This window comes from Columba livia, chromosome 1 (genome assembly GCF_036013475.1).
Source record: "Columba livia isolate bColLiv1 breed racing homer chromosome 1, bColLiv1.pat.W.v2, whole genome shotgun sequence".
In the NCBI taxonomy this organism is placed as follows: domain Eukaryota; kingdom Metazoa; phylum Chordata; class Aves; order Columbiformes; family Columbidae; genus Columba; species Columba livia.
Window position 1 is genome coordinate 187,875,657 of NC_088602.1, and position 22,683 is coordinate 187,898,339.

Below are 22,683 nucleotides of genomic sequence, written 5' to 3' on the forward strand. Positions count from 1 at the left end.
TCAAATGCTGTAACAATACCTTCCCTCACTGCACCAAGTTTATTTTCCTGCACGAAACTTTCAGCTTTCCAAACGAGCTGCTGATTAGTTATGCAAATTTGAAGAAACAAACATTCAGCTTTGCTTACGGCAACCTCTTGCTTCTTGCCATTTAAGTTCACTCGCTCTCTGTCACTGAGTACTCATTCGATTATCAATCCCACCTTCCCAGAAGGCAGCACCAGCAATTTCCGTGTAAAGGACTTTATGCTGGAACTGTAAATAAAAAATTCCCCACAGAGTTTTGGTCTGTCATTCCCCCTTCAACTGAACAGATGACCACTGGGAAAAAATGTTTTAAATCCTGCTTTTTAAAACACTATGTCTGGTTGCTATTCAGGAACTCAAAAAACTTTAAACCAGCCTCTACATAAGGGAGAAGGTTGGTTTCTGGGTCTTGCACACAACATGTGGAAAGTGGGTACAGATCTTCTAACAAACTGAGAGGGATTTCTAGTTTAAACAGCCCTGTCAATACAGATGAGAGCACCAGAACCTTAGTGTTTTTCCAAAATGTAGCCTGATATGCTCCTGTAGTCCAGAATAAATTTCTGTAGGCTGTGATGTGATGAGTCCCTTGCTGGCGCTTTTTCAGACCTCCATTTTAAAGCTTCTGTATATTCCAGACCCACTTCACCTTCTTTCACCAGAATTCTTACTCAGTTACTGAACAAAGGAGCAAAAAAAAAAAGCACACACACAAAAAAACCCAAACCCAAACAAACCACAAAACAAACCAAACAAACAAACAAAAACCCCCAAACAAACAGAAAACACAAACAAACAAAAAAGATGGTGCAATTTAGGTATTTTGCACTTATTTTGGATCTCTGAAGTACAAAGGGTTTCTATCCAACTGACTTCAACCAGAAACAACTGTTTCAGTATCACTAATTTGCATATTTTAGAAATAAGTTTTAAAGGTGAAGAAATAAATGTCTGAAAGCACCAATGAAGACTGACCTAAATATTTTCATGTTTCAATATGAGTACCGAGGGTCATGCTTTTGGTGCTGAAAGCAGCAACTTAAATTCCATCTTGCAAGGCTGCCATCAGGCTGGCTACAACATTATTTTGACAGGAAAAGCAGAGTGCTTTGTTTCAAATCATCAACTCTTTTGTCATCATCTGTTGTGTGGAAAGGGAAAGTTGTCTCTACTGAACGCTGTTAACATGTCCACACTGCTGTTAAACAATAACCTTTTCTAACAGTTTAACAGCTGCAACATAATGTTCATTAACATCTAGTCTAACTTAGGCTAACAAGCAAATCAAGACCACCTCCAAAAATTAAATCTGCAGACTGTTTTGTAAGTTATGTTTTCTACATTGTTAACCTCAGTACATTTTAAGAGTTTTCATTAAAATTGGGATTTCTACCTCCTCTAAACTGACAGTAATAAGAAGGGCTTCTCATTACTGCTTGCACTGAACCCAACTTTCAGCTTGTGCAAGCTGCTGCTTTGCAGACTCTCCTGCCACCTGTACTCACCGCCATTATTATTTTTTTCAAAGAGTCAGGTCTGGGCTTGTACACAAAGACAGGGCTTGTGTTCTTCTTCTAAAAGAAATGTCTCATTCCTTGACACCTGAAGTTATTCCAGTCCCTGTAGCACATATTATTCACCTGTGCATTTTTTCTGACCTTCAGGACCACTTACTCAACTTCTTATCTGTTGAATGAGAACATGTTTTGAAAGCAGCATTTGCCTGTTATCTCACTTGAGGAATGACACACGTACCTTCCCTTTCGGGAGAGGAGACTGAGTTCAAAGAAAGAATTATTGTGAAGCCTGGCAGCCATGGCGAGTCTTCATATTTTAAAAGCCAGGAGAAATGACTATGCATATTTAAATCAAGAACCATAAAACAATGCTAAGCCTGAAGACACTCACGGTGATCAATCTCATTCTGAAGCGATATACACAATTTATTCTTCTCAGAGTGAACAGTAGAATCAAAATCTTCATTTCACAACCACAAGAGTTAAAATATCTTCCCCTCAACTGCCTGGAATTTTCTTTGTGAATCCTATTCAAAAGGGCCTTATCTTTTTACCACAGGCTGTCTTAAAATAGTTATCGCAACTCTCACACCTAAATTTTTCCTCTCTTTCTGCCATTTTTTGGTTACAAGAGTCTGATTTCTGCATCATCAGCCTGTCTCATAATTCTGTCTCCATAGACCTACAGAACGCAGCTGGATACAACCTGCACACATGGGGTCACAATGATCAGGCTGGCATGTCAGAAGCATAGCAGCCTACTTGAAGTTCTCAGACCCATCTTTGTAATACCGCCAAGGAAACTAGGGTGACATACTCACTCATCCTCAAGACACAGGAGAATTATCCTTGCTTTATGTCAGACTCGAGGCATCCTTCCAGGAGAGAGCAGTACTTTTCAAGTCAACCCTGGCGTGATACCTCAGCTCTTGTTCCAGAGGTATCCACAAAAAGGGCTTCAGCATCCATACATGTCTGGGCCAAGAGCCACTACCACGAGTACTGCGTGTCTAAAGCTCATTCCTTTAACAGTGATAAACTCTCTACTCAGGTAAGGGTGATGAGTCATCTTGGACTTCTGTTCATCTTTTCTTCAGGGCCTGTGATTGGTGTGGTCTTGGCTCTGCCTTCCTTTCGGTCTTAGCTTTGAAGTTCAACACTGGTGTTGAACTCGTTGAACACAGGTGTTGAACTACTCTACACTCAGAGCAGTATAGTGTTGCCATCAGGAGCTCTTATGCAGTTGGTAGAGTCTTCTAGGTTCAGGTGAGAAGTGGTTCCCAGCAGTGGTACTGCACTGAGGAGACAGCTGACGGGAAGGGGATTTGCAGTAGATTTTGGTATTCATACAGATGATACATGCATACAATGAGCTTTCCTGTACTTAGTTGAGGTATCACATGTGAACAGAACATGTTGTTAGCAAATGACAAAGGCGTAGTTTTAGCCTGGCAGCTCTGCACATTTGAAAATCCTCCAGACAAAAAAATTTGATGGTGTAGCCATCATATGAAGTAAAAAAAAAAAAAAAAAAAAGCTAAAAAAAACCCCATCACAATGCCAACTGAGCTGCAGAGTAAGCTGAACTGACTAATAAGAAGGTGTAGAGCTGCTGATGACACTGCATGTCACACCCAGAATACAAAAGGAGTGTATTTCTTATATGGTACAGATACTTCAGCTAATCTTTAACTTCAGTATTATGTTTGTAGAAATGTAAAAATAAAATCAGGATAGTAGTCCATCCTTTTTGACCCTTCTCTCAAGCAAAGAGAAAATACAGTTAAAAGTGATTCACATGCTCAAAGAAGAACCCAAGTAGGGAGGAAGGACAGTCTTTACCTTTTCCTTCTTCATCAATTCATTGGCAGCAGAGGTCGACTTTCTGAAGTAGTACTCACTGCCAGTTGGATTAGAAAAGTGGTAAATCTCTTTCATGCTGAAAGACGAAAGCTTTAACTTACATCCCAGTGAGTCTTTATGGTTCTGCTCAGCAGTCCAAGAAGGAAGCAGAGCTAAAAGCATCACGGTGAATTGCACAGCTGTGGTAGAGCTGTGGGTTCCCAGCACACCCTGAGACACACACTCACTCTTATTCCCCTCTGAGTCCCTTGCCTGGACCAAGGCACAGAAGACTCATCAACTCAAAGCATACAGATAAAGAGAGGGAACTAAATGGAAAGCATCACTTCTTTTTGTTCCCTCATTTAGTTTTCTCAGTTGTATTTGCTGTGTGTCTGAAGCACAGTCAGGAGGCTGAGAGTTGGAATAAGGCAAAAGGGATCATTTACAATTAATCACCAATTACTGCTCCAAGCCTTAGATCAGAACCAGTATTTCAGAAGGGCTTTCTTCTCCAGCCACACAAATTGCATTAGTTACTGGGGCCCCAAGGACCAGCCTACTCTGTCTTTTCACAGCTCAGCATCTGTATAGTTGCTATGACAGAATGCCACTATCCAGAAGAAAAAAGTTTTTATTATAAGATCGCTTCTCTAAGTCCATCATTCCCTCCCAACATAAGCCGGGAAGTAATGGAGGGATAGCAACTAAAACCAGCTCCACTACAGTAAGGACAAGGAAATTAATTGATTCCGGAGTTTAGATTACAGGACTCCTAAAACATCCCCCAACACCGTCCTTCCTACCCCAAAAAACAAACTTCTGAGAAATGGAAACATTTTAACAATTGATGCAAGTCTCATTTTCCAGACACAGCAGACTGACTGCACAGGATATGAACACAGTAACAAGCAGCTCTTCCTTTTGTTGAAAGACAAGACTGGTTAACTGCCTTATGCTGTTACCAGTGACTGAAAGGTGGCCCAACAGAGGATGTCCCTGAGCCCTGATGACTGAAATCAGGGAGAACACTAACGGAAATCATCATGTGGGCCTCCCCTGCCCAGGGGTTTTTTATCAGATGTCTCCTTTGATATGGTAATATCTGAGAAAGAATACTGAATTCCTTGGATTTCAATCTGACACGATATTGCTCCTTCAATGTTATTAAGTTTGGAAAACTTGTAATTGTCCACTGACTGTTTTCAAAAGCAAGTTTTGTACAGGATTTGACCGGTTGTTTTGTGTTTTGTGTTGTTTTTTCCGAAGTTTTCCACTAAGTTTTATTGAGCTACTGAAAGATCAAAAAGCCAAGTAAAAAGGTAACTTGTTCCATTACCAAAGGTTAGATGCAAAACTTACAAAATTACTTCTTAATTAATAGAAAAAATAAAGGATATTTTCTAATTTGCAGATTTACCTCAAATAAGAAACTGCTGCACTGCTGCCCTGGAGGAAGGTACACAGAGATCCTGTGAGAAGGTAAAGACTAAGGGATTTGGCATGGGCATTTCAATACTACTGATCACATTGCATGTGCCACAGCTCATTATGAAAGTGCAAGAAAAACCATACAAAACTAGACAGTTAGCTTTGCTTCGTTTCATTTTGCCTCCATCTAATTTAATGACTTACAGCAGAAATACTCTTGAAACCATTAAAAACTGAGTTGCATTCAGAGACAACAGACAGGGGACTACTAAGATACTGACTCTTGTAATTTGTCCACAGATTTTTACCACAGCATTCTGGACTGTCTGGATACAAACAAATCAAGGAGAGGAACTAAGAAAGACCAAATAAAGAAGCTCTAATTCCATATATATTCTGACAAAGGTATACTCCTTTTATTTTTAATGTTCAAAGAAAGATGATAGAAGATTCGCAAGTGAAGAGACTCAAAACAGGGAGATAAGTATGCATTTGTGGCTAAATCCATGCTGGCCAGGAATAAAGGTCTGAAAAAATGTTTGATTTCATTGAAAACAAATTCTGATCTCTGATTAAAGTACTTCTTACTCTTAGACTCGGAAGGCTCTGCTGCAGTAGTAGCTGCATACGATGAGCAGAATAACACGTTATTCATGATGCATATTTACCACAGTGAAGCTTCAGAGATACAAACATACAAACAAATGATGTCTGCTGCTCTCAAAGGAAAACCTTTCCTAGTTTTAGGAAAGGTACACTAACAACAGAAAACTCAAATGTAACAAAAACATCATAGTCTCACCCCAGAAGAATATTTAGTTTCTCATGCTGGGCTGTCAACCAGCATGCTGACATTCCACACCGGGGGAAAATGCTGAAAGGAATGAAATGCTCACGAGTTCCAGGCACCCCGTGGCAGCTTTCTAGCTGGGAAGTGCTGGCCTAGCAGCACGTGACAGGTGAACACCTTAACATTTATTTTGCGATCACTGCTGGAAAGATCAAGAAATAAAAAGATGTCCAGTGAAACCATATGCATGTCTAGGACAATACAAATCTATAAATACATAGATGCAGAACTGCACCTTTCGAGTATGTCATTTCAAAAGAATAAAAACTGGCACTGCTTTTAATCATCTTGCCAGTCACTGGCAAGTGTGCAAGCATGCATGCTGTGTGGGACGGGGCTCCGAACGCCGGCGCACACCTCCATGACAACGTGCTGGCAAGCAGACAGCCAGCACCGAGTTCTGCACTCGCTGTAGCTGGTACAGGGCACTACAGACAGGGTGGCTCTGGGTGCAGCTGCCCTCGACACCGCTCAGAACACCTCCAGATGCACCTCCAAGGCCCACAGTATTTCCTGTCCTTGTGCAGTCACTTGTGAATCCCCCTTGCTTTAGAACAGCCTTAAAATCCAAATCCCTGCTCATCACCCACTTCTGTAAGGGTTATAATCTACCTGGGTGACAGGAATTACAAGAGTGAAACACAAAGCAGTACAAAGTACCTGAACCACACCAGGATTTAGGGCTATGTCTGGAGCCGAATTTAGAAATAAGAGAAGTAAAAAGTCCAAAAAGAGACCATAATAAACACCCAATATCAAATTATTTACTACACATTAAGAATATGTAATATGCTCAGCATCTTTGTTTTGCTAAGGTGGCAAAAGACAGACCCATTTAAACAAAGGGTAATACAACGTAAGAATAGATTGTACAATTTACATTTAAAAAACAGGGAGCAAAGCAATGAGCTTAAGTTAATAAAAACTGAACTAGGGAATTAGGGGAAATGGTTCGATGGCAAGGCCAAGTGGAAAGAAGAGCAGTTTTGTTAATGAGGTAGTTACTGTTCACTAGAGATGCTCAAAGCAGGCATTTACTAACTGGAACAGACTGGATAATCTATTTCTCTTAGTATGCTCCATTTAAGATAATGTTGTTTCTTGTTGAGAATCTTGGGTGGATAGCAACTTTATGCTTGGTTTTAACTTTGAAGAAACCTCTTTCTTGCTCTGTGAGGAATAAAACCTTTTAATGGCAACATGAAATAGAAAAAGCCGTATCTATGGCACCAGAAAGCTTAATTCAGAATATAAAAGCTTGAGAAGAATGTCATTTTCCAATTTGGCTTTTCAGCAATACACTATGGTGGCAAATGCAGATCAATCAAAACCTGAAAACAATCACTAAGAAAACATTCACATCATCGTCTGTGTTCTGCCTTCACAGTTCTCAGGATATAAAATTTTTTTGTCATCTTTCGAAATTAGTAATAGAACAGAAATGAAATGGGGTTCAGAGAGATCACTTCTCATTTATTGACTCCTGGATTTCAGCCATGCATTTGCTGGCATTTTTTATCCCTTACTGCTATGTTCTCTTTAGCTTGGTTTACTCAGAGATTATCAATTCACCATTAAGAACAAAATGCCACTTTTCCAAGACATTGCTTGAAAAGATTTTGACAAGTAACACATCTCCAAGGATTTGACAGGTAAAGCTTTCTACCACAAAGCAAAATAGTAACAAAGAGGTTCAATCAAAATATGCAAACAAAAGTTATTTATTCCACCACCTAGAAATCTAAGAGTAAATGAAAGAATATCCAAAGTAAATACCAGTCCTAGAAATTCAATTTAATGGTAAATGAAGATAGAAGGTTTTCTCCTTTACTATTTATTTGCTTGGTGGGTTGGGTTTGGGGTTTCTGTTTGGTTTGGGGTTTCTGTTTTTAAGATTAAGAAATCCTTGCAAAATTATGGCAACTTTCTATAGTGGATCGCTGATCAAAACTTGAAGCCTAAAAAATTGTGTGAGAAAATTCCAGCACCCACAGGCTCAGGAGAGAGACCCTGGTTGGACTAACTTTGGTTCAAACAGAGTCCATAGGCACCCTGTGAAAATTTTCACTTGCCCTTATTCTGATACTTCAAGCGTACTATTAATGTGAAACTACATGCTTCTGTCTGGTTATGGAGAAAGAGACCAAGTCAGAGATTGGGCTGAATATGTTTTACTGCTGAAAGGAGAAAAAGTTTCTTCTTGCTCCCCATTATTTTGGAGAATCCCTGAGATACTGCTGACCGGAACACACGGACATCACCATATGAAGGTAGAAAGGAAAATTCACTGGCATTAACATAACTCTTTTAATGAAATATTTTGCAGTATTAGTCCACTTCCAAAAGGCCTTACGGTCAGCTCTGTACTGAGATCTGGAAAAGGCAATGGGAATAATAACTTAAAAAGATCAAGAGTTGCCATCTTTCATCATCTAGTGAAAGAAAAATCTTTCCAAATAATGACTTCCAAATTTAAAAAAAACCATAAAAATAAAAAAATTAGTATTTCCTGCAAGATTTCTGAAGCACTGGTGTTAAACTGTCACATTTCTTATTAGTATCAGGGTAGCTGAAAAAATTCTACTGTTTTCAGTTGTTAAAAACCAGCATCAACAAAAATGTGTATAGACCATGTCTCAGGGCAACATACTGTTAACTGTGCAAAACCAATGTCCAGGTAAGTTTTGTTTTGCTTTGAAACCAAGCAAAACAGCACTGGGATTAGAAGAAAAATAATTAAGCAACACAGACCAAATTCACTGTTGTGTAACAGTTTGAGTCATTCCCGGTTTTCGGAATTTACCTAATAATTCAGAATTTACCTAATAAGCAAGTGAATAACATCACGTAATGCTTACTACAGCAGAGACACACCTCACCACCCAACACTAATTGCTTCTGCAGCACAGTGTCAGATATACAAGACATTTCTTATTTGCCTGCAACAACTGTGGTCACAAATGAACAAAAAGGAGACCATTAATGGGAATTAATCAATGAGCCATTTCCTCCTCTCTTCCTATCAGCATGCACCACTTGCGAAGCCAAGGATTGATACAATTAATGCACTAAATGCCATCTATCAACTACTTACCTAATTTAGAAGTTTGAAATACAGGTCTGTTATAATTACATCTGTTATGCTAATATGGAATCCATATGGCGTCTTTAGTCAAATTAACAATGATCATCCACAAATATCAGTGTCTAAAGAGACTGGATAGACCCAGTTTCAACAGCTAGCAACTATGTTCTGTGCAGATGTACAGCAAAAAGCTTTGCTTCTCTGACACACCATACAGATGGGATTTCCAGTCTTCAAAAACGCAAATAATATAGTTACATGTAGCTATCTGTAAAGCAAGAGACTAGAGGATTTCAGCACTGACACACTTTCCATGCAAGAGCAATATAACAACACTCTCCTAAGAGAAAGCTGTGCATCGCCAAGCCTGCAATTTGACTCTATCTGGTCTTTCCTTAGCATGCAAGAGGTCTAGATCATGTAAAGCATGTTTTAATTTGTGGTATCTTATCTCCCCTTCTCTTCTTTGAGGAAAATAATTAAACTGCTAACACCAAGACAATCTCCATTACAGGCCAAATTGTGGTTGTTGATCCAGAATGTTGAAGGCATTAGAGCTTCTTCAATGAAACAGATGACCTAGATAAACCTTCATCATGCCTCTTTCTTGGAGATGGCCTAAAAAACATTTTATGAAGCTTTTTGAAGAACTGGTGTAAAACAGACCTCTAAAATAACGTGCCAACATTACACTGAATTCAAGTTTGCCAAGACTGTAAAGCAACTAGAAGGAAACTAAATGTGTAAGTGTGATTAAGTGCAACTATAAACATATTTGCTGTTGAAAAGGCCCTCACAAAAGATAGAAGACTATCCTAAAGTTAATGTAAGAAAATATCATCTTGAGAAAGCTTCTCTAAATGAGAATAATAAATCCAAAATTGGCCTAGTACTTCTGTTTTTGAAGAGGATGTGAACAGAGCAAAAAGCCCATATACTTCAATACATATGTATACCAATTACGGCTTTTGTAAAAAACAAATGCAAGCACAAACAAGGGAATTTATGCCCTGAAACCCAGTTAGCTTCTACAATTATTATACTAATGTATTTAAATAAATGTTTAATCTGATTCACTATTTTGCCTCAATGATATAAAACCAGAATGTTCCAACATTTAATTACTATTTATTTTGTGTGTACTATGTTTTGATTCTAATAAATGCTTTTCAGTTCCTTTAGGGGTCACCTTCATCCCTGAAATATTCATTGGGATCAACTATGCCTTTTGTTGCCTTGAATAAAAACTGTGTACCTAAAATAGCTGATATTAAAAACCAAGCCATAAAAGCAACCAAAATACAACTTAGTCCAGAAAGCTAGTTCTTTTCTGCAGTTTCATCAGCATGATCCTTTTGCCCCTCATTTCTGCACAAAAAACCTCCAGACCAACTGTTCCATAATTATGGGCAGAAATAGCATCATTGCTTCACTCCTTCCTTTACAGAATTACTTCAACATTTTTCAGACTAAGCCAACATCTGAATGTCTTCATATAAAAAAGCTCCAATAAACACAATTCATCCTTTTCTAGGGATAAGTGTAAGAAATAATCAATGTTTTTGTCACACTAATGTGTGCTTCTCCTATGGGCCAAACAATTGCTCTGCGTTAAGGGAAGGAAAACATTTTCAGGATTCCTGTATATGCTTACACAGTTTTGACCAGAACAAAGAAACAGTTATCACAGGTACATCTACACTTGCAGATGTTTACAGAGTAATTTTATTTCACTCTCAGTAGAAATTTCAAACTCCTTAAGAGCCCAATATCAACCCCTCTGAATATGCCCAAGATTGGGGTTGGCTTTTTGCCTTGTCCCATGACCCCCTCAACCAACTGCCAGACCCAGTCATCCATGGCACAGGGAAGGAAGGTGTCCCCAGCCGCAAGAGAAGAGGGGAGGCAGTTTACACAAGCAAGGACTGCCCACAGCAGCCCCGGCAGGTTCAGGAGAGGTGTGCCTACAGACACTGGTGCACATCTCACCAGCAACATGCAGCCAGGATTTATGTTCCACTCCCCCCTTGCCCAACACATCACCCACATGGGCTTGTGCTGGGAGTTCAGCTATCCTTACTGCAGGGGCTGAAAGGTGTCACCTACCCCCAGCACAGTGAGGGAAGGAAAGGGTCTCTTGTAACAGTTAGAAAACTATAGCGTGTAGATTTGGATTAGATAGAAGGAAGAAATTTTTGTGATAAGGGTCATAAGGCACTGGAACAGGTTGTCCAGAGAAGCTGTGGATGCCCCATCATTAGAAGTGTTCAAAGTCAGGTTGGATGAGGCTTTGAGCAACTTGATCTAGTGGAAGATGTCCCTGCCCATGGCAGATGTGTTGGAATAGATGATCTTTATGGTCCCTTCTAACCCAAACCAGTCTATGAATCTACAACATGGGACCTCTGCTCTCTCTTGCTGTTGATTGTGGTTGTTTTCTACTTTTAATTCACTTTTTAAAAAAACCTCTTAAACCCTCCCCCTAGCCAGGCAGTGCCAACCCATTAGCCAGGTTTATACATGAACCTCCTTCCTCATCCAAATTCTCTATTGGCCACAATTCAGTTCTTTCCTATTCCCTGACTGTGGCAGACAATTTAATTTACCAAGGACTACAACACCTGAAGAAGAAATGAAGTTAAATACGATCTCAGTATCACAGGCAAACAGGTACAGTCAAACTAAGTCCAATTCCAAATTCTGAACCCCCCCCCCCAGTGCTAACTGCCACAGAACTTGCATTTAACATTCAGATTTAAGCACCATGCAGTAATTACAGCTTAGAGCCACATATTTAAAATGAAGAAGCATGAAAAACAGGAAAACACCAGTACATAAAATTTCTTGCAGCTGCACAATGCAGAGAGTTGAAAACCCAACAACTTGCAATCATTACAATATTGAAAACATTTTTATAGTATTTCAAACATTCATAACAGTTCTTTGCACTCATATGTAAGACTGCATACATTCAAGACTAAAGAATTTGTACTGTGAATTTAGTCCAAGATATATACATACCTATTAAAGGTATGGATATTAAAGGTGGCAAATGAAACTTTTGAGACTCTGAACGAGAGCATTTTCCAATCACCATGTGTCCTGGTTTTGTTAAAAAACAAGTTTCTCTTTTAGTGATTTTGCCAGTCAGCTAAAGCTTTCATATTAACTGCATTTTCCTGGAGAACCAGACACACATTTTGGTAAACCTAGCAATGGAATGCAAACTTATTGATAAGCACAGATGGACATCTCACGAGAGGGGCGACGAGAAACTGGTGACCAAAAAACTGACCAACTGTGTATAACATTCCATTCACGTGAATACTTCATATAAAAGCGGGAGACCACGAGGATCTCGTGCCTTTTTGCTCCTTTTTGCCTTTGTTTTTTTCCTTCTGCTCATGGCCGACATTAGGAGAGGACCTTGCTAGTCGTCCCTGCGAACTGAGGCCTAGTGAGAGACTGAATCCAGCTCCGGTTGGCTGCAGAGTCCAATCCAGGACTTTGGTTGCCGGCTCTGCAGTTGCTGAGACTTTCAAGATTGGTTTTGTATATTTTGTATTATTTTCTCTATTCTTATTAGTAGCATTAGTAAAACATTGTTAATTTTTCCAACTCTCTTCTCTCTGTCCTTCTTTTCCTCCCGATCGCCTGTCCTGAGTAGGAAGAGGGGAGAGGGAGGGGCAAAAAAGGGGGAAGTGAGGCGGGGAGAGGAGGTTAACAATACATCTGCCAGGGTTTTATTGGCACCCCGCAATCTTAACCCTAGACACCATGAAAAAGCACACAGGAATTGATGAATGAAATATTATCTACTACTTTACTGAAAATCTTTTTAAACACTGGGATGAAAGGTGCAAAGGAGGACTTTATTTCATAACTCACTTTCTCACTTAATTTTACACTTAGCAGTGTGTCCAATATAATTACTCATAATAAATTGCCGTATGATCGAATTTTTCTCTTTATCCAAAAAGCATCACAAATATCTGATGTTCTACTGATTGGAATCTGGCTCAATGTCTGTAATGGAATTTTCCACAAAAAAACGCTCTGTTAATTCTGAGAGAATAATTACACAAAGAGAACTGCACACATTGCCGTACCTTCTCTAAAACTGGGACACAAGAAGAAATAATTCCTCAAGATAATGTTAATTATTTGTATACAAAAATGAATCATGCTAATTTTCAGTGATACTTTCAGGAAGTGTAGTGGGATGCTAGAGGAAGATTATGCAGAACATGAAAACAACCATTTCTGCAGAATTAAAGAGGAGCTTATGCAACTTTTCCTATGAATTGTTTTCCTATTAGATTTTTAAGATAAAGAAAAAAAAAAACTCCCAGAAAAATAATGGAAAATCTTAAAAACCACAGAAGAATTAGAAAAGACATAAAGCTGGAGGATAAGACAACAAAATTTACTAGTGTAAACCTTCCCGAATAGTTCTGACACAGGAACATGACTCTCTTCCACACAGAAATTTGTATTTATTAATTAATTTGGTAAATAAATTATTCTTTCTGCAAATATTTCTAGAAAAGTAAATAAAATACTGAGCTTTAAGTTTCTAAATCCTAGGAACTTACTTTTATATTCTTAAGAAGACAAATTCTGAACAAACCCAGTAATTATAGACAGATTGAGTGATTCAAAGCTCTTGTAACTAGTGATGCAGGATTTATGTCATATGGCCAAAACAAACATTACGTTTCACATTCAAAGTTAAAGAGTTGGGTGTAGAAAATCAGTTACAGTAATGAGAATAGCCTGGCTTTGCACGTAATATTGTAATAAGTCTCAAGCTATAACTACTACATAGGATTAAAGGGAAATTAATCAATTTCAGGGTAAAATAATTACTGTGCAGACCACGTATTTGTTTCCTTCCATGTCAGATAAAATTGAACTGTAGCTCAGCAACTAAAGTATAAGGAAATTAATATTAAAGCTTATGAGATACTGTATGACAGAAACAAGCAAGATGTCCATAATTCAAAGTACTAACATCATCAAACAGGAGATGTGCTGGATCACATGTGCAAGACACAGAGACGAGAAAGTATCAGAGCACCGCAGCAACTGAGCACACAAAGAAGTAATAGAGATTAATATTTTAAACAAACGGGTAACGAAGCAAATGAAAAAGGCACAAGAGACACATACAAGCGATGATTTGAGAATATGTGGTAAGATGCGTAAAATTTGATTAAAATGCATTGAAGAGGAGCAGTAGCTCGAACGAAATCTCCAGCTGGATTCTATCACTGCAATAATAATTAAATTTAATATTGCATACTGGTAACTGCCTACCCAAATCCTGAAAAGAAATTTCAAAAGACTAGCAAATGCTGAGTCAAACTGCACAACTGGAAAAAGTTGTGCAAGTCTGAAAGGAAATCTCTGGAAAGAATGGAAAATGGAATTGGGGGGTGGAATAAACAAGACAAAAGACTGAAGAACCAAATTACAGCTGGTAGATGAGCTCACAGTATTTTAACATGGGATGAAGATCACACTAGACTGTGGTGTCATTATAACCTTGACAGGGATGCCAAGTTTGAAACTGGACAGTTAGAACACCTGTACACTTAATTCCAAGCGGTGAATGGCTGAGAGTAGCTGGACAATTTGAATCTTCCATTTGGTAGGGTTGCCTTGGATTACTAAGCATAGCCCTTTATTGCAACAGCAGATATGCTGAAAAACATAATGAGATTTTTTTGGATGCACAGAGAACTAACAAGAGACACAAAGTAAATCTTATCAGGACAGTTACTGCTTAGGCATTTATTTAGTAAACATCTTTATTCACTATCACGTCCTTTCCACAGGGTAGGCTACTTCCCCTAGCACATCAAGCTTCTTACACAGCTTGCTGAAAGAAAGAACCATAAACATCATGTCCTTTTCAATTCTACCCATTCGGCTCGGCATCTTGAGACATCCCACTCCTCTGAAACCCACTGCTGGCAGCTAACTAGCCCAGCCTTGCCCTGGACCATCTTCCAGTCTTCTTCACTAGTTACACAGAAAAAAAAGGACTACTTCCTAACTTCTATTCTGTTCTCGCACCCCTATGTAGTACCTTATGAATGTTCATATTCTCTTGTTTCACCTGCAGAATTGTAAACTAAGTTAGACCCATCCCCATCCTTTTACAAGTGTTTTTATAACATTTCCTTCAGTCCAGCTGCTGCAGTACTGATCAGACCATGATTTGGAGAAACTTGCACTGAGTTCTCAAATTTCTGTACAACAGGGACACTGTTTGTCCACCTCTGTCACTTCTTTTTTTGTGCAACATAATTTAATGTAGATAAAACCAAGCCAGGACATAAGTCACATGTTTTTCTCCATGAAGAAAAGTTTAATTCACTAGCACAGAATCACTGTCAGAGAAAAAGGACAAACAATATAGAAAATATATAGCTAAAAAAAAATTAGAAAAAAAATGTGGTTGAGTTAAATATGGAGGAAGACCCTTCAAAAGTAATACAGGTTTAACACACAGCCCTTGTGATTCATTGAATTTGAAGTTAGATGAGAGAAATTGAATTTGCATTTACTAAAAGTGCGAAATAAATTCTCCAGCCATATGCTGCTGTTGTTACAAAAAGGACAGTGAACTGTCCTCTGAGTTTGGAATGGAACCTTTTCCTTAGGCAATTAAAACCACCTATATAGGTCTGCAGCGGTGGCCGTAGGCACTGGATGTGCTGGGAGGTCACAGCAGAATGTGAGAGCTGGCCCAGCGGTGCGGAAAGAGGGAACAGGCGGTTCCTCTCAAAAACCCTGCACGGTAACTAAAAATCAGAAGACATATTTCTCAAGATGTTAACTTACAGCTGGAGCGCTGATTAAAAGAGGTAGCTTAGACATATGGAGATAAAGATAGCAGTGTCTAATTGTATCAAATGCTGCCAGAAGGACTTTCAGCACCAGGGGTTTTTTGTTTTGTTTCCCCCCCCCCCCCCCCCCCCCTTCAAAAAGGGTGGCTATCTTCCAGTTCAGTTTATCTCTTGTGCCCAGGCAGTGGATTTCAACTTTTACAACAGCAAAGCTGGAGTAGAAGGAAGCTGTTTCTAGGAGGTTTGGAAGTTCACAGCCTTTGAAACTTGGAATTAATTTCCTTCTACCTTCATTAAAAGAGATCCCATGAACTTTTTAAACAATACAGAAAACAAAGCACATAACTTACCTCGTAGTAACTTCGCACAGCATTGCAAAATGCTTCATCTGCTACGATTTGCGTCTCCCCATTCAAAAAGGCCTGGAAACGCTCCTTCAGTATCTGCAGCTGCTGCTTATTGAGCTATGCAAGAAAAAAGGAGAGGGGAGAGAACAGTAATAAATGCAGTTAGTCTTGCAGTAAAAATATGCAGCGCTATACACTCTTGGAAGACGTGAACAGGGAAGAAAAGGCAGAGGCTCCCAGGCCAGCTGGCAGCTGGCGAGCCGCAGCTCTTAGAGTCCCACCTGGGCAAGGCAGGTCGCCGCAGCACGTCATGCACACGTTTGGCATGCAACTCAACCACTACTCCTTCCCTGTGTCCTTGGGATGCTACAGGTAAGTCTGCACAGATACTGCCTCTGAGAATATGTTATATGAACACCCTGAATTAAATGGCTGACCCTCCCCATGGCAGCAGCTAACAAAAGTTAGCTCTTAGCTCCAGTCTTCAAATATTCCAATTCTTTCCAGACTTCACATGTGAAAAACAACTGAGATGCCTCCATTTTTGCAGTAATCTCGGCACTACCATTGGCATGTCTTAATAAGCATGCTCGCTGTGAAGAAAATGGATGAAACATGCTCCCTATGAAGAAAATGGACTTCTCAACACTGATATTATACCACTATAAATGACTTGAAACAGCTAATCTCAGCGAACAGCAGACACAAGGCTCCAAGACTGATACCAAATTACATTTGGTGGATTTCATATCAAAACCGAATGCATTTTGAAAACAGACTCCTAGCAGAGAACATTACATGATTAAAATTTCTCATCAACCGATTTTTATCAGAACTTAATGTAATGGGAAAAGGCAAAATCTGAAAGCTCTCCAGGGATCCAAACACAGGCCTTTTGCCAAGGTTCCTATCAACTCTTGAAATATTTAGTATGATATTTCCCCTTATCAAATCTGTGAGAAGTTAGAATGCGACATCAAAGGATACTGCCACTAACACACTAATATAACAAAGCAACAGTTTAAAATAGATGTTTTGCTTTCCCAAAACTTTAAAACTAACATAAAGCCTTTATTCCAGTGAGTATTTCTGAACTTGAAATTTAACATTACAAAAATTCAAACACAACTGATTGAGAAGGTTTTTCATCCTTCCTGTATTTTGCTTAGTTAAAAATAAACAAACAAATAAATGTATAGCCAGACACTGAAAACATTTTTCCAGAGGGTAGAAAGTTACACTTGTAAGGGCTATCCTGCAACAAATAGCATTACCCCAATCACATCATCATTTCTTACAGAAATTTTGGTATCTACAGAAAGTATGGTGACCTTAGGCTTTTAGGTCTCTAGTGTTGAGACTTCACAGCCATTTAAGCTACAAGACTGTTCCAAGAATAGCAAAATTACTGCTACCCTGATAATGTGCCTACCTTGGACAGTAGAAGGGAGGATTTTCATCCTACATGAAGTTTGCCAAGTCAAGTGTTTCTATGAAAGATGTAGCAATTTACTGCAAAACTCTCTCCAAATTGAATACAAACCGGAAAGCTGTTCTGTTTTCACAGGAAACAATAGTATAGATGTCATCTAGATACTTGATATCAGAAATCCTCTGAAAAAAAAGGTGAAATGTAGGGAGTAGCAATGAAAAACCAAAGAACTATGCCTTTGAAAAAAAAAATCACATCTAGTTAAAAATACATGATAATTCTGTTGCTCTCAGTAACAAAACAATTAGCAATGCAGAACAAGCCTCGGGAAACCCCGACAGAAGAAAAGGTCTCCTATTGAGACAAGCAAACTTCATCAGAGGTTGCTGTGACTTGGGAGAGTTTCCTGCAGGAGCTCTTGAGAGCAGCAGCCCAATGCAGACACTTTGCCAGCTTGTACCACTGCTGGGTCAGAATCAGTGGGAGAAGTATTTGTATTACGTCTGCACATACACCAAAAATGGCACCTATACACCTCTCTGCCAGAAACCCATTCCTTGTGCAGAATCTGCACCACAAAGGTTAGCCGATTCTAACAGAAATCAAACTTCATTCCCAGATATGCAGGACAGGTCTTTCCCTTTATTCAATTCCACTTATTCTTCTTTTCATTTTCTGAAGATATTGCACAAGTTGAGATATTGGAAAATGCAAATCATTAAGGATGGTTTAAGGTTTTTTTCCAGCACACGCTTGTTCCTGTAGGGGACCTAAAAAAGCCGAGTGCTCCCGCAGACGGTGCGCCACTGCTAAGCAAGCAGCTCCTTCATCCCAGGGAATATTCACAGCTCTGCCACGGAACACGCGGGCTTCCTGCCAAGGCAATTATGGAAATGTGTTTTCATGCTTGCAGACTTCATTCCTTAGGTGATTTGCTTGTCTATTACCCACATATCAAACAAAAACATTATGAATAAGGCAATGAAATATAAATTTAATTCTGACTTCCTCATTTCTAACTATCATAGTTCAGCAAACAGAAATGCCTTTAAAATATTTATATATGGCTTCCATATTCACTGCTTCAGGTAGTAATTCTAAGAGCTGAGTGGCATTTTAGGATTACTGTACATTTCTTAAATTACGTTTTAGTGCAAAATCTGGATGTGTAAGCCAATAAAGTTCTCCTGCAAAACTAAAAACAAAAATAATAATTCCAATGGAAAACATGAAAAGTTTGTCATACATAAAGACACAGCAGTGTTAACTGCCAAGATACATAATAATTTATAGTAGTCTGCTGTAGCATGCAATTTCTCTGTTTTGTTGTTTTTGTTTGTTTGTTTAATTTGTCAGAATACTGAGGGTACAGTGAATTCTCATTCATCTTTTACTTCTCTTTATGTTGGTCATTTTAATAGATTCATTAACACTCTTCAGTTTGCAACCAAATGCCTTTAAAAAATAAGCAAAGCAAAACTAACAGCAAAAGTAGTAGCTAAGAAATGCATAGAAAAAAAGGTAAGTCTAATTGCATTAGAATGCCATAATAGCAAATGGAGAGGAAGAGGCATCTGTACAGGACATTAACTATTGGACACTGACAAACAGCTCAACCTGCCCAAGTCTGGGCTACCTTTGAACTTGTCTGTCTTGGTTTACAAGGAACAAGAGTTGAGGACATCATACATAACCAAAAGCCCAAATGAAACGCTTCAAATTACAGGCAGTAAGCCTGGCCAGATTCTCCCTGGTAGGAGTTCACATAAAGGAGCTGAAAATCCTTTGGCAGCAGGATTGCCCCTCCGCTGCTTGTGCTCTTCCCTCTCTTCCTCTATGCAACACACCAGCCCTTCGCTTTCAGTCCCTCACGACTTCTTTGCATCTTTACTGTCAGTGTCTCTGTGTCCACATTTTAATTCTAATAGAAAGAACTGTGAACAGCAAAATTAAAATAAAAAGTGACATTACTACATGTACCTCCAAATGAAAGCCAAACCCTCAATATCACCTGAAGCATACAGCAAAGCCTCACTGGTTCTGTTGCTTTCCATCATCCTGCTTCAGTTTTGTATTGCTTATTTGGATTTCACATTCTCAGTGGTATAAATTCTATTGTCATAATTCTGCGTGATACTTCATAAATAACTACTGCTGCTTCATGGGAGAATGTATAACTAAATTCCAGCAACTCAGAATATCAGGTTAGATTGTATTCTGCAGAATGACTGAAGATGAACAAAGACAACTTTGAGGGAAAACAAAGTTAACTGTCCTCAAATTTGCTTCTTCTTCATTGCAGCCACAAAACAGATAAAAATTTCTCTTCCCTCCCTGTGACTTTCAGAAAAGATCAAATTGATTTTTTACTTTACATTTGTGAGTCTTAGTAGACTATCAAAGAATTAAAACATGTATTTAAGAGAAAATAAACTTCTCAAAGAGCTAATTAAAGTAAGAATAACTTTTTTCAAGTTGCAGTAGCAATTTAACTTCTGATAACTTACAGAGTAATACAAAGTTATCAAAAGAGCCTCAAGTACTTAACTGTTAAAAAAATTTCCCACCTTGCATTTAATATTTCAAAGAGGTCTTATATATCCCAATATATTCCTCTTTGAGTACTAATTTAAAGATTTGCTTTTTCCATTCTAAAGTGAGACTGGGGTATGAAAACCTAGAGGCATTTCGGTCTCAGCTCCACTCATACCTTTAAACAATTTCAACAAAGGAATTTTACAGAGTTTAAATTCTTACTTTAATGAGGAGCTGTATTTCAAACACATCTGGCAGTTTAGAGAGCTATTCCAATGTCACAGTTTTTACTTCATTAAGTAATCAACTCCAACATTTTGAAGGTAAAATGAAGCATGTATGTATTTGTAACAGTAATACTGTGTATTTTCTCTTTGAAAGCAAGGAGGAAAAAACAAAACCCTGGCTTCACAGAGTTAGAGGCTAGATTGAGAGTGTTCTCACCTGCTTCTCACTGCTAAGTCCCCAGACCAGCTCACTACTGCCCTGAACATCTGCAGCCACAGCAGCTGGCAAAGACAGAACTCACAGCACAACTGTCCCCTATGCAACTTTGGCCTTTAAAATGAAAACATTTAAAAAGTGGCCGACGTGTTGGCATCTCCCCACATGCCCCAGAGCACGGCGGGTGCCGGCTGGTGACCACAGCCCGTCCTGACCCTGCGTCCCGCAAGTGCAGTGAGCCAAAGAGCTGGCACTGGAGGAGTAACATTCTGAACCATTGCCACCTTGTGGTAATTTTAGAAATATAGCAAAGAAATAACCGCAGGTTGCATGTCTTCACACTCGGACCTGAGACCTGTGTGAGTATCAATGAGCCCCTAACCTTAACACCAGCAACGGCATTGCTGCTTCTCTACTCCCACACTGCAGTGTGAAGTTACCCTTTCGCAGACCACACGGGTATTTTAGGAAAAAGCAGGAGATAGATGATGACTGCAATTATAGAGAGAGCTAGACAAAATATTTATGTAGACTACAACAAGAAATGGGTAGGGATGAGCCAACTAAAGAGCCACTCCCCGTATTCTCAGCTGCAATGTATATGATCTGTAGCACCAAACATGACTTAAGTTCCTGAACACTTCCTAAAAATAAGATGCTTTGTTATTTCAATGCTGTGCCATTTTGTCCAGTGCCTTCCACAGCACCAGCTGCTTTTGTACACTTTTAGCCAAAACTTTACTTTGAGAGTAGAGTGGGAAAAGAAGTAAACTAGTGAGCGTTCCCTCAAACAGCTGTCTCTCCCATTTCAGTCAAGAGATAAAAACTTGCATCTCCTGAATGAACAGAAAGGAAGGCACAAATCGATCCTTCTCCATCCAATTTCTCACATGCTTCTTTGACCAGAATTTTATTTCTTGACCTGCCAGGCTCCTTGGCAAGAAAAAAAAAAAAAAAGGAAAAAGGAGTAGAAATTATGCCAAGGACTGCCTGGTGTTATGAATTGAGTTTCACTATAGGATAATGCCTGTCACTTGCCCATACATTCAGACAGAACCAAACCTCAACAATACAACAGGCCAATGCATTTACAGTGATGCTCAATTTAACACATCACTTCCAGGACAATAAAAATTAAACTACTAATAATTTCCTAGCAATGCAAATAGACCGTGTATCCAAGGCACTACACATTTAACAGGTCCACTTGCACATCAAACCAAGTTTTCAACCTAAGCTCCACATGCCTACAAAAGAAGCATGTATGCACTTCACATGTTTTTGATAGTAGTTTTTTTAGATTTTGTTTCATGTGATCCCACTGTGCCTTGAAAGGTAGCTGGTTAAGTGCCAATATTACTGACATCTCCCTGGTCTCCCCATCTTCCCAAGTCCTCCAACTGCAGTATCATGCTCAAAGATGTTGAGCTCAGCAACCCCCTTGTTATGCCTCCTCTGCAGCGTCAACCCATCACAGTGAGATTCCCTCTTCTCAGATGAGCCTTAGAAACAGCAGGACAGCATCTAATGACACTTGGAACAACTCTCACTCTACTGCTGAGCAAGACTCAAGAGCCACCCAAGTCTTCATCACCGTCTCACACTGCTGTAACCCCAGCTTCCCACCTATGGTGATGGGGAGGGCTTTATCCACGGGGCTGGACGCTGGAAAGCCACATGCACGCTTCCTTTGTGAGCGCCCAGGACAGGGCTCAGAGCCTTAGGCTAAACCCATCATCATCCTCTCCTTTCAAAGAAACAAAATGCCTTTGCCACATCATTGGCTGTTAATGAGCTTCATCTCAGTTTGGTGATGAGAATAAGCCTGTAATGCAAATATCCAGTTATAAAGAGTGATTCTCACTCCATTTCCCCTCCTTCTCCAACACCTTGCCTCCTCTGGATCCTGGAATATCTGCCTACACAAACAATATTACTTGTGTTTCAGAGCAAAGATGGAGAGTGTTCATTTGTAGTGAATTACTCGAGAGATTTTCTTCTGAGGAAGATGACTAAATAAATAGCATTAGAGAATCTCAGTACTAAGGGTGATATCTGTGGTTACTGTACTGTATTATGCAGATCTTCATCCTGTACAATAATGGGCCTATACAGCATGTGGGTGGCACACAATATATGCTGTCCTTTACTATTCATTGCATAAACCGGTTTGATTTTCTAAATAACAGATAAATATTTTGCTGTCACTTAGCAACCTTAGCTGTTCTTTGGTTTTCTTAAAGCTGAAATTATTACAAGCAAAACAGTGTCTGTAAGGATTCTGTTTGCTGTCACTCAGCACAGACTACCCTATGT

At 39.2% G+C, this 22,683-nt stretch overlaps 1 protein-coding gene across 9 annotated transcripts in view; it reads right to left on the reverse strand.

Moving 5' to 3' along the window:
• Positions 1–22,683, reverse strand: part of CADPS2 (calcium dependent secretion activator 2) — a 308,892-nt gene that overhangs the window by 223,299 nt on the left and 62,910 nt on the right. For all 9 annotated transcript variants that reach the window (XR_010469580.1, XM_065048851.1, XM_065048850.1 and 6 more), the window contains exon 2: positions 15,960–16,073. Coding sequence is in view for 8 of the 9 variants with exons in the window: in XM_065048851.1 (XP_064904923.1) it covers positions 15,960–16,073 (114 nt within the window). In the remaining variant the exon portion in view is untranslated. The remainder of the gene's footprint in view (positions 1–15,959; positions 16,074–22,683) is intronic.